Below are 13,054 nucleotides of genomic sequence, written 5' to 3' on the forward strand. Positions count from 1 at the left end.
GTTCCGGTTTGAAGGGTGAACGAGCCAGTGTAACTACAGGCACAAGGGACATAATATCTTAGTTCCCAAGGTTAGTAGCGCATTGACGATTTAAGAAATAGTTAATATTTCTTACAGCGTCATTGTCTATGGATAATAGGGACCACTTACCATCTGATGGCCCATATGCTCGTCCGCCAACCAATACAAAAAAAAATAGTAAATCATTATTTATGAATAACAAATTATTATAAAGATCAAATGAACTTCGTCAAACCGAAACGCCATATCGAACATATCCGATAATAATCCCTTGGTCTCCACATTCTATAACATAGACAAACACACAAACACTAGTGGCCCTGCTACGAAGCGACCGATCCTTGATTTTTTAGATACGAGTTAGGTTATAGACCGAAAATAGGCTTTAAAACCCGAAAAATATATACGAGAGTAAATTCATTAGAATTATATAGTAATCTTTGATTATTGAAAATTCTTTATCAGTGATCAAATGAACGAAGTAACAACAGTGCACCGACAGTGAAATAAATCATCAAAGTGTTAAAAATTATTGTTATAAAATATTCCTTTAAAATTAAAATATAACAAAGGCAAAGTTTAAATAATATAGAAGGAGAATTAGGAGGACCTCTAAATATGACAAACGGATACAAAATTTAGCATCATCTATATAAATTATATGAATAAAAATATTGTAATATCATGTTATTAAAGGTAAACCCGAGATGACGCTACAGCATTCTCTATAAAGATTAGGATTTCTAACGCATGATGAATTTAGAACAGAGGTTTAGTTTCAGAGATCAATACTATTTCACTTAAAATATCATAAATGAAGTTCATTTACGCTGCTTACAGCAAATGAACAAACAGGAATCTTTGCATGAGGAAAAGGCGTTATGTCCTTCTTTTTTAGAGGCGGCCATCCCCTCTCTTTCTCTTTCTATCTGTCTCTTTCTGTTATAAACGATTTTACATAAAATAAAAAAACTGAATCGGCATTATTAATAGCAATTTTATGACATGATATTTATATATTCTCAATATTTATTAATTTATTTCATTGTGTCTGTTATTCGATACATAATATTTCCTATGATACATATATTTTCTAATATTTTTTACTAATCTCCTATGCACATATATGAAATAATCCCTGGTTAACGAAATATCAGAAAATAAACCCCAATAAACTTGAGACTCCTTCTGAACATCCGCTAAGAAAGAATTTTACGAAACCCTAAAGGGGTAAAACGAGTTTGGTATTTGGAAGGCAGGTAGTATGATGTATTCCTTACCTATATTACTGCCAATACACAATACTCCAGAATTTGCTTTTTCGAGCAATGTTAGTTCACTACAGAACTACGTATATGTTTGTAACTGTAATCTATCCAAAAGTCCACTTAAATTTAAGTCTCTAGCAATTTCATATAAAACATTACAAATTGAAAAGTATCGAAATTTATAAATTAATATCATCACCTGTATTTGTATCATACAAGTACAAACAAAAGTTTTCCATAATTTATAAAATCACAAATACAATATTCAAATATATTGGAATAAAACAAACAATTGTTACATAAGTACGAACTTCAATAACTCAAATGTACTCCACACAAACGAGAGCTATAAAGCATCTGACACACCTACGTTGTAAACTGTATCAAATGCTATCGCTATGATTTTCATACGAAAATGTTATTCAAAGGGAGTAAAACTGTTCTCTCTTTGTTCACTGAAAACTCAGCAAAGGTGTTGATGTTGATGACTTTACGAAAAGTTGCATTCGTGTGTGTTTCTTTAGTTTAACGGATATAATTGATCATGTTATTAAAGGCGTTGAGACTCCATCTGCACGTTTTGTTACTGTCTCGCAAATGCGATGACACATGACTAAGAAAGAGACAGCACATCAATAATTGTCCCTAACTTCATTCCAAGCTCGTTAATAACATTGATATACAGACTTTCTACCAAAATAAATATCATTTATGTATATAATTACTACTAACCGCCTTTACACGGGTACTTGATATGTGACGTTATAATATGACCTAATTACATTAAATCATTATAAACTGTGATCTATGTGTTATTCTGATGTATAAGCTATATAACTGTAAAATTTCATCAAAATCTGTTCAGTGGTTTTTTCGTAAAAGAGTAACAAACATACATAAATCTATCCACAAGCGACCCGCCCGACTTCTCATGGGTATGACATCATTATTTTTTTCATGTATTATAACAAATAGCTTCCTATCGAATCACACTATCTATTAAAAAAACCGCATCAAAATCCGTTGCGTTATTTTAATGACCTAAGCATACATAGGGACAGACAACGAAACGCGACTTCCTTTCATACTATGTAATTATATTAGTAGGATATCGAATTCATCGGCTATCATATTTTAGAATCAAGTATAACGTATGGAAAGGATAATTTGTATTGAAATATTTAATACTTTCATGGCAGTCACAGATTTCATGATACCTAATAACACGTTTAATAGGTGCTACATTGTAAATCCAGATGAATATCGAACAACTATCACGATAATATTCATTCAATTTTAAAAAATAAAATACAACATCGCTGACATTATCCATATTGAAAAAATCATTGGAACGTTTTTAAAATGGTAAATCCGTGTGTTGTTATAGTATCAATGTATTTATATTGAAGTGGGCTCATAAAATCACTTTTGATTCGTCATATTACATTGTTGAATAAATGTAAAACTACCTTCGGTACGGAAAGTTGATTCTACCGCATGGCACCGGCGAGTAGTAACCATTTCAATTACATAGTATATAATAAATACATTTTACATTATCATCTTGTAAATTTCTAGACTGTGGCCTCCTCTACCTTTGAGGAGAAGATGTGGAACATATTCCACAACGCTATTCAAATGCGGATTGATGGAATACACGTGTGGCAGAATTTCGATCACCGCCGACCATGAGATGAATTATAAACACAAATTAAACACATATAATGATTAGTGGTGCTACAGCCCAGGCAGGGTTTGAACCCGCAATCATCGGTCAAGTTGCACACGTTCTAACCACTGGGCTATCGATCTTCTATAAAAAAATACATTAAATTTTCACACATATATCCTGCCTGAAAATTAGTTAATACGAAGTCAACGGTTTTTGTTCATTAACATAATTTTGTAAAATTTCCTATTAACAATATTTTTGACATGAGATTAAACTTTTTTTAATGGGTCAAGCTACAAATAGCCGTGAAATCTTATTATAGAAACGAACACCGTGTCCCAGGAAGGATGTATTAACTTTACGAAGTCGGAAACCAGGTATTATTAGTTTACCTTTCCTCCTCGTGTACACAGAATGATTGTCACATTTTCCTTCAAAAGGTCCATAATACGAAATTATCATACGTTAAAAAGAAATATATTAAAAAAAAACGTTTAGCCGTTGTATTACAATGTATCAGAAATTTATTTCTTACTGTACACTGGAAATCATGTACGAACTTTTCAATGTTTAATTTCACTTATAAATGTCGCTACGATTTTGTATATGGTGTGATTTTATCTGTACCAAAAACTGCTGAAGAAACTAACCGTTACGTTTCAAATAAGTATTAATCATAGGCAATGTTCAAGATATTCTTATCGTTGCTGAATCTCTACAGCGTTGAACGCAGTTTTGAAATTTTGAAAAAGAGTAACTACTGAGTTTCTAGCCGGTTCTGCTCGGTAGAATCTACTTTACGAACCGGTGGTAGCTTCACTTACTTGTAAAATGACGATTCAAAAGTGCTTGTAAAAACCTACTTGAATAAAGTTTATTTTGATTTTTTTTTTTGAGATCACAAAATATTATATATTGTTTCATATAATCATAATTTAATTTCATGTTAAAAATAATTTAAGATTATACAGACGATAGCTGCCCGTCCCAACTTGATGAATGATTAAGATTGATTTTTATTTAATTAAAATATATCTTAGTGAATCGAACCGTCGTCTAATCGACAAATAATTTTTTTTTTTATTTTATTAATAATTTAATTTGATTAACTTTCTTAAAATGTAGAAATTCTTGTATATACATTACATCTTGTAAGTCCCCGGTAGTTTACACGATGATTTTTGTTAATACAAACTTTAATTAGTGACGTATTAAACAAATTGTTAATTACTTCATGTACTGTATAAGGCGCGCATTTCTCGCGTTCCGCCTGCCTTTTGTTATATAATCTGAGGGGATTCGAATTATGACATCTTTCAACACGGATGCCGCATAACTATTACTTAGTATTGTTTTAAATAATGAATACTGTAATACGACAGGACTCAAAGAGTGTAGGTTAATTAATTTTCGAAAAGCCGCAAAGGCTCGAATCTGTTCCTTTGAACGAAATTACAAGAGCAAACGGCGTGAGGCGACCTTTCATAGCGAGGCTCAGTATGTATAACAAAAAAATTAATTAACTCTTTATTGAAAATTGATGCAAACTGCAGTTAACTCTTTGTACATTACAATGTGAAATAATTAAATTCTTCCGATAAGGTTAATAAGATATTCCTGAAAATATTGTAACAATGTCTCACTTCTGAGGAAAAGTCTGCTGCATCATCAAATGACACCCCCCCCCCTCTCTCTTAAAGGTAAGATAAAGCGTAGAACATATTTCACCATGATAATTCATTTGGTGGACTTGTATGACTGAAAATTTCATCTAGGCATGTTTTCTCAGCGGAGCTGAGATAGCCCAGTGGTTAGAACGCGTGCATCTTAACCGACGATTTCGGGTTAAAACCCAAACAGGCATATATATATATATGTGCTTAATTTGTATTTATAATTCATCTCGTGCCCGGCGGTGGCCACCAACCCGCATTGGAACAGCGTGGTGGAATATGTACCGAACCTTCTGCTCAAAGGGAGAGGAGGCCTTAGCCCAGCTGTGGGAAATTTGCAGGCTGTTGTTGTTGTTGTAAAGCACGATATGAATTATAAATACAAATCAAGCACACGAATATTCAGCGGTGCTTGCCTGGGCTTGAACCCGCAATCATCGGTTAAGATGCCACTACCACTGGGCTACGACTGAACCAGCCTTAATTAAAAAGCCAATTAAACAAATTGACATATACATGTTTATAATTAATTACATGCCTTTATTTTTCATGATATAAATAAATAAACATCTCAATAGTAATTTTAATCGCTTATATACGACCATACAACATATACTACCTACTCGAAATACATATCATATTTCACAGTACTAGCCGGCTACATTATATTTGTTTCGGCAGGCAGGTTGGCAATTGGGCTACCTGTTGATTCCCACCCTTAGACACTAACGCATTCACAAATATTAATTGATCCTTATATCGCCAGCGACCTAATATACTAACTAATATACAGTACACAAATTTCCATTGGGTCCCTCACCCTTCGGACAGGAACATAATACAAGCAAGTATTGCTCTTAGCGGTACAATATCTTATGAGGTAGTAGTACCATCAATTATTTTTTTACTTGTAATTCTAAATTAATTCTTTTTATTTTATTTTGAAACCTAAATATTAAACGATGTATGTTTTAAATTAAATATACTTATTTATAGCGTTAAATTTGTCACCAAAAGTTGCGCAGGTCTGTGTTTGTTGGTGTTAATAATCAACGAAATAATCCGTTGATTTATAAAGGTGTGCCGTAATAAATCAGGGTTCTATAAAAACAAATTCTAGAATCTGTCACTGAACGGAGTGAAGAGTGTCTGGTTAATTGTCAGTAGAATCAAATTGCTGCCTTTTATACCAAGAAACCAAGTGATATACTCTAGATACAGTCAGAGAAACTGTATTCCCACAAACATATATTCACTAAATAATATAATTTCTGTGTACAACGCAGTTGGGTAGCTTAAATTACAAAAGGCCACTGTAGCTGAAATTGGTCAAGACGGTCGCTTTGTGGAGCTTAGTCTAGCAAAATGTTAATACAAGTGACAAAAATTTTAAATCAAATATTTTTACACCCGTAACTCACTAAAGGAGATAATTATTCAATAATTAAATAATAAACTTATTAATTGTATCTATTCCGATGTGATTAATTTGTAATATGTTTTCCATAAAATAATTGACCAAGTTAATAAAATTATCAAAAATGATTAAACAGTTTTTAATTAAGCGTAAAATTGTTGCCGTATTATATCTTGATGATTGATTTGTAACCAAATAGATTTTAATTAACAGTTCACCTTTTTGATTGCCATTACAACTAATATTTCTTAAAATTAAATAATGTTTATATTAATATTATAAGGAGGAAATTGTGTTTGTTATCAATGGGCTCAAAAACTACTGGACGAATTTTAAAAATATTTTCACCGTTCAAATCAAATCAAATCAAAATAAACTTTATTCAAGTAGGTTTTTACAAGCACTTTTGAATCGTAATTTTACAATTAAGTGAAGCAAGCTACTACCAGTTCGGAAAGTATATTCTACTGTGAAGAACCGGCAAGAAACTCAGTAGTTACGTAACGTAACTCAAGGTGGTAAAAAAACTTATGTCCCGTGCGAAGCTGGGACGGGACGCCGCTAGTCGCTTATAAATGAATGCTATGATTGAAACGGAACGTAAAGTATTTCCAGATTTCCGTATCCAAGATTATCATAAATACATGTGTATTATTTTGATATAACAATTGAAGTTATGCTAGTGCACTAAGCGATACATTATACTTTTTACTTTATTAAATACTTCACAATACAAGAACGCTCAAAAAAGTTACTTACAAAAAATTATAGTAAATACAATAACATTTGTTTTGGCAAGTGTCCAACCTAGAGGTACCCAATGTTTTATAAAAATTGGTGCTGTAAGTAAAGTAAAGTAACAGCATATTCCACAACGCTGTTCCAATGCGGGTTAGTGGAATGCACATGTGGCAGAATCCTATGAAATTAGACAGTTTTCCTCACGATATTTTGCTTCACAGTCGAGCTCGAGATTAATTATAAACACAAATTAAGCAGATATATATAGTGGTGCCTGGGTTTGAACCAGAAATTATCGATTAAGATTCACGCATTCCAACCCCTAGGCCATCTCAGCTCAGCTGTAGTATATATTTATCCATACGCCAGTAACCTTAAGAATTAAGAAGTAATGTCCCTTATATCTTAGTAACATTATCTTACTCGCCCTGATAATTAAACATGACAAAGATGCTGTTCCAGTTGATTTAATAATAAGTGGATTATCTTCGGGTGGATGTGACCGAATTATTTAGCAAACTAAACTTCAATGTGATGTTAATCTATATATCTATAGATACATATCATATAATAAAATTGGAGTGTCTGCTTGTAATATTAAAATAGCCCTTTTTTACTCAATTCATATGTACGTATACACGGTACATATACCAAAAGAACATTTTTTACAATTTTTGTCTGTCTGTATGTTTGTTCCAACAAATCCCTGGAACGGCTGGACGGATTTTGACGGGACTTTCACTGGCAGATAACTGATATAATAAGGAGTAACTTAGGCTACATATTTTTTATTTTTTTGGTAAATTCAAAGGCGTACAAGATTGCGGTCGCAGCTAGTGTATAATAATAATACATATTATGCAGTATATATTGTCGTAGGTCCGGGGGTATCAATGAACCAGAAACTTATATAAATAAGTTGCTAAATATTTTATAATATTATATTATTAATAGTTGTAAAGTTTGTATCAGTTTATGGTCTTCAAGTGTCGTGGAAGTATACCATGCAACTTTTGTGATTTGTATATTTGTGCTTATTTTTATTTAATTTCTTTTATTTGTTTCAAATATGTGTGTGTGTGTGTGTGTGTGTGTGTGTTAATACATCGGTACCTGCTATTAGTGTCCGATTATTAGTACTACGACTGAGGAACACACTCGCATAATCTGATGAAGCATCAATCCGACACGGCCAGAGTTCGAGAACATTAGTCAGCACCGATGACATTATGTGCTATCAGACTCACATGCATTCCAAACTTCAAAACCCGGAATGCTACTGAGAATATATCGACTGAAGAATACGAATATCTTCCTATTGTTTTAAGTGGAATTCGCATCAAGAACCTTAGAATTCGTAACTATAAACAACAAAGACGATAGAGGCAGTTAAAACAGGAATGCTCAGAAGATTTAAATATTAAACTCGAATATGAAATTGAAGTTATGAGATTATTACGCGGTACGAATTCCAAGAAAATCGTATTATACAATAGATTCGCTATAAACAGATTAATTTCTCACAAACGAAAAAAAAAAAAAGTTTTCGAAATATTATGATTCTGCAAGTTCTATTAGGAGAATTTTCAGTGGGTTGATTTCTGCTTATTGAGTGCAATTGATCTCACCATCTTTATAACAGGCTTTCGAGAAGTCGGCTTTTCTTGTATCGTATCACATTACGTTGTCGTACAACTTACGACATCGTATTATAGATCGTCTTATCTCAACATGACTCTTAACTAACCAAGAGGTTGCAGTTTGTTACAAAAAATATTACCTATTTTTTATGGTATTGGTTGGCGAACGAGCATATAGGCCACCTGATGGTAAGTACCATTACCCATAGACAATGACGCTGTAAGAAATATTAACTATTCCTTAAATCGTCAAAGTGCCACTAACCTTGGGAACTAAGATATCATGTCCCTTGTGCCAGTAGTTACACTGGCTCGCTCACCCTTCAAACCGGAATACAACAATACTGAGTACTGTTGTTTGGCGGTAGAATAACTGATGAGTGGATAGTACCTACCCAGACGGGCTTGCGCAAAGCCCTACCACCAAGTAAATTTAATTAGTACGATTTTTTTTTTGAAGAAGCAAGAAATTGTACCAATGTGCCAAGCAGATTAAAGCTGCTTCTACACACGTCTGTGAGGATTAGGATAAATGTGGAAGATTATCATCCAACAAATGCAAATCATCTCATTTTGTTTTCTATCGCAGATCACGAGTTGAATTATAAACATAATTAAAGCCATAAGAATTTATGGTAATTGTCCAGGTTTGAAGCGTAACCCTTAGTTTGGTATTTAAGAAAAAAATCTTAAATTTTTTAAACCCTTAAATCAATCACGGGTTTTCAGCGACAGTAGTTAAAAGACTTCTAGAAAAGTTTGATAACTGTTGTTTTTTAGAACATGATTGTTTAAGTCTTGAGACTGTTTTATTTAATGGAATTAAAATTAAACAGAGTGCATTTAATGTAATATAAAAAGGAGTAATATATTTTAAAAAATGTATGCCACATTATTATAGAAATAGAAATAAAACTATCAACCTTTTCCAAAAAAAAAGCATATATAAATTCAGCTATATATGTAATTTGCTACCAGGAATTGAGCTAAATATATTTTCTATACGTATAATTTTATGTCACCCACCAAATATTATAGCAATTGTTAAATATATTTATGTCCAAACAAATATTTGTAATAAAAATAAACAACAAAAAATCTAATTCATAAACAGCATTATTATTTTATTAAAATTTATGTATATACTTTTTTTATAATAGCTCAAAGTACAAATAACATTATACCAAAATCATTCGTTAATTTTATTATTCGAGATAACTTATTAAGAGTTCATAACCTTTCAGATTGGCGTATAAGACCTCTTACAATTTGTATGTAAAAAAAACATAATTATAATCTAATAAATTAATCGATTCATTTAAATAAAATAACATACCGACTTAGAAAGAGTAATGTTTTCTAATGTTTTAAACGGTTCATCCATATTTATCCACTTATGAACTAAATAAAAATATATTCAAAATCAACATATATTACATAATATATAAATTAATACTAGCTACAAAATCAGTACCACCTACCCACTTTTTATTATATTTTCCGAAGTTCAGACAGCTCCTTTCAACTTTAAAAAGTAACTCCAGGCGAAACGATTTTCAAATAACTTATAACGTTCATTGTTAATCACAATAATTCACTTTTGATTTATTCGAAATAGTCCAGTTCAGAAGTTTTGACACTTTGAAACTATAACGCGCGTTCGGAGTGAGAGCGCTTAGGCGGGCGGACGTGCAAACGCGACGGGCGCTAGTACGTTAAAGCAACGCCAGACGTTCACGGTGCCGCTGACGTACCTCGCTGTCAACGTGCACTGACTGAGCCGTAGCCCGCGCTACTGTTCTGCAAACAACGTAAGTTTGGCGCGTAGGCGGCAAAATACCGAACCGTTTGCCTGATCGCAAAAACTTAAAAAAAAAATAAAACCTATTACGTTACTACATAACATTATTTGAACGTCTTGACTAGTAGTCATGAGTAGGAAATGGTGCGTTTTCATGTTTAAGGAAAATGTAATCTTAGTAAGTTTCGTCGAGTGGGGAAGGCCGTGGTCTCATTGGTTGGATAGAAGCGGCCGAAGCCAATGGCGTTTGAAGGTGGAGTCGCAGTGGATCGCTACGAAATTCGTTAAGACAAATCGCCTCCCTTATTCTAATCTTTCAAATCTTGTCTCAAAAACGGAGTCGGTCTTTGCACACGATGGGGTAACGCGAATCTTATATACATTGTATGTAGCTGTTTATATTGAAATTTGTAGTGATTGATGTGAATTTTGAAAGTGGTTAAGTTATGGTACAGTTTAGAGTTTTAAATTTATCTGTGAAATAGCAAAAATGACGTATTCTTTGTATATATTCGTATTATAATATAAACCTACAACTTTAAGCAATTGATAGTATCAACCTTTGAAAATTGCAAAAAAAATCTAATAAAAAAATGAAATAATTAAGAGTATAATTTACATCGGCATTTTTTTTTATTATAAAATTTTCAAGTATTAAAATAAATTTACAATTATTTTGTTAAACACCACAGAATAGTTAAAAAGCACTCATAGTTAAATTTCTCGGTGGTTCAAGTTCTACGAGAATAGACTTTCGCCAAATGATTTTATTTTTAATCAACAGCGTTACTATTACTTATATATATAGTATTATTTGGTTTGAAAAAGGAATGGAATGTGAATAGAATAATTATATCAGCTAAAAAAAAACAAAGAGTATAGGTATATACAAGTGTGTTTGTAAGTGAAAGTGTTAGCGTGTGTGAAATATGTGATTTCATAATTAATACGATGACCTATCCCTTTTTTTAAATTGTATTTTCTCAAAGAAAATAAGTCAAAATATTGTAATTCTTGTCATACGAATATCTATTGAGTTTTCGTAATTGTTTGTGCTTATATGATTGTAACATGTGACATATTTTAAGAACACGTGCATCACTGTAACCCATTTCGAATATTTAAATTTAAATAAAGAGATTTCGAATCTCATTTTGTAAAGTTTTACAGAATAACACCGCTGGAAATAATAAAATGCTAGATTGATAGCTGTTTAGCACCTTACCTCGATCCTCACAAAAAAAAAATATATATATATATTAAGTATTGGAAAAAGTATTGCCAACTAAGTATTTGTACCATCACCTTTTATTGCACCTTTTATAGCAGTATTTGTACCTATTAAACTATTATAAGAGTCGAGATGGCCCAGTGGTAAGAACGATGACGAATCTTATCCGAAGATTGCGGGTTCAAACCCAGGTCAGCAACGCTGAACTTTAATAAATTGTAATTGGTCAAGATGCACGCGTTCTAACCACTGGGCCATCTCCACTCTGACTGGCATCTCTCTCATCTTGAAACTATTATAATTAAAAGGCAAATCTAAGCCTTACAGACGAAAGCAAGCTCATACTTTGGTGGACTTAAATCTTAAACAATCTAAAGTAAAATATTCTATTGAATAATTTACTTTAATGCTTTATGTTCAGACCAGACATCATCATTGTTGTAAATAAACTAACAATTATTATGATATTAATATCGTTTCTGTAATTTCATTTGTTTGTCCGATAAAAATAGTAACGGACTGGAATTAGCGCTCCCGTTACGATATATGTCTTATTGGACTAAGTCTGTCTGCACTGTTAGGCAAAATTATTATTGCCCTATAATGTTCGAGTATTAAGTAAAAGGCTATTTGAGAATGCAAAAAATAAAGAGTCAATTATTGTAATCAGTAAATGTTATGAGTTTGAAAAGGGATTTATCACGTGACACAAAACTCCTGATTGGCCTGGCTAATGAAGAAGTCATTTACTTGCTAACCTTGTTTGCCTACTATATATACCACATATTAAAATACAGGCAAGTGACGTCACCGACTCCATTGCAGCGCCATATTGTCCAAGTAGTGTTTTCGCGCACTATTTAAATATGGAATTTTCAATACTTTTTTACCAAATATGTACAAGAAATTAAAAAAAAAAACAATTTTTACTGGGTTCCTTAACCTCTACTAAATAAAAAAAATGGTTTTTAACAACCAGACAAATAGCCTATTCAATTTACATTGACGTAAAGTTTTCAATTTTCTTAACATAAGAATTATTAACATTAAATGCTTAAACATATACAAATATGAACTGAAACAAGTTACTGTACAAATCTTGACCGCGTGGAATGGTGGCAAGAATGCTAGCAGCATTTCCCCGTTGAATCGCAATTCCGATCCTCTGGGAAAAAAACGAACCAGCTCTCCTGTCACCAGTGGAGGCAATGAGGCGAGGTGTTATACTTTTGATGAAGTTTTTTGCACCACTACAATGTAAATTGACATAAGATACGAATATTTAGATCTTTCTTCTGCTGCGTAAAAAGCTGAAGCAAAATTAAGTAATGATGATGATATCAAGAAGTATATGTATAAGAGCAAACACGCCCTCTATTTTCAACTTATAAATAATAAACCGATGAGATGACGACACTGAAAAGGAGTTCATATTTCCGATTCCAGACTCCGGTCAGTTACGGAAAATTTGTCGACAGCTAGCTCAATAACTTTTTATCAGCCCGATGTGCGGTTTTAACTTAGAACATCGGTATATGTGACCTTATATCTAATGTTTCAGTCGGCAACGCACATATAACCTCCTTTCAT

The 13,054-nt window shown here is 32.4% G+C and overlaps 1 protein-coding gene across 3 annotated transcripts in view; it reads right to left on the reverse strand.

Annotated features, from left to right (window-relative positions):
- Positions 1-10,333, reverse strand: part of LOC124543246 (forkhead box protein L2-like) — a 112,850-nt gene extending 102,517 nt beyond the window's left edge. For 2 of the 3 annotated variants that reach the window (XM_047121389.1, XM_047121388.1), the window contains exon 1: positions 9,918-10,333. In XM_047121389.1, coding sequence (XP_046977345.1) covers position 9,918 — 1 coding nt within the window. In that variant the 5' untranslated portion in view covers positions 9,919-10,333. Of the gene's footprint in view, positions 1-9,913 lie in introns of all 3 variants that reach the window. The other variant, XM_047121390.1, reaches the window with a different exon arrangement.
- Between the last annotated feature and the right edge of the window lie 2,721 nt (positions 10,334-13,054).

The sequence above is a fragment of the Vanessa cardui genome, chromosome Z (genome assembly GCF_905220365.1).
Source record: "Vanessa cardui chromosome Z, ilVanCard2.1, whole genome shotgun sequence".
In the NCBI taxonomy this organism is placed as follows: domain Eukaryota; kingdom Metazoa; phylum Arthropoda; class Insecta; order Lepidoptera; family Nymphalidae; genus Vanessa; species Vanessa cardui.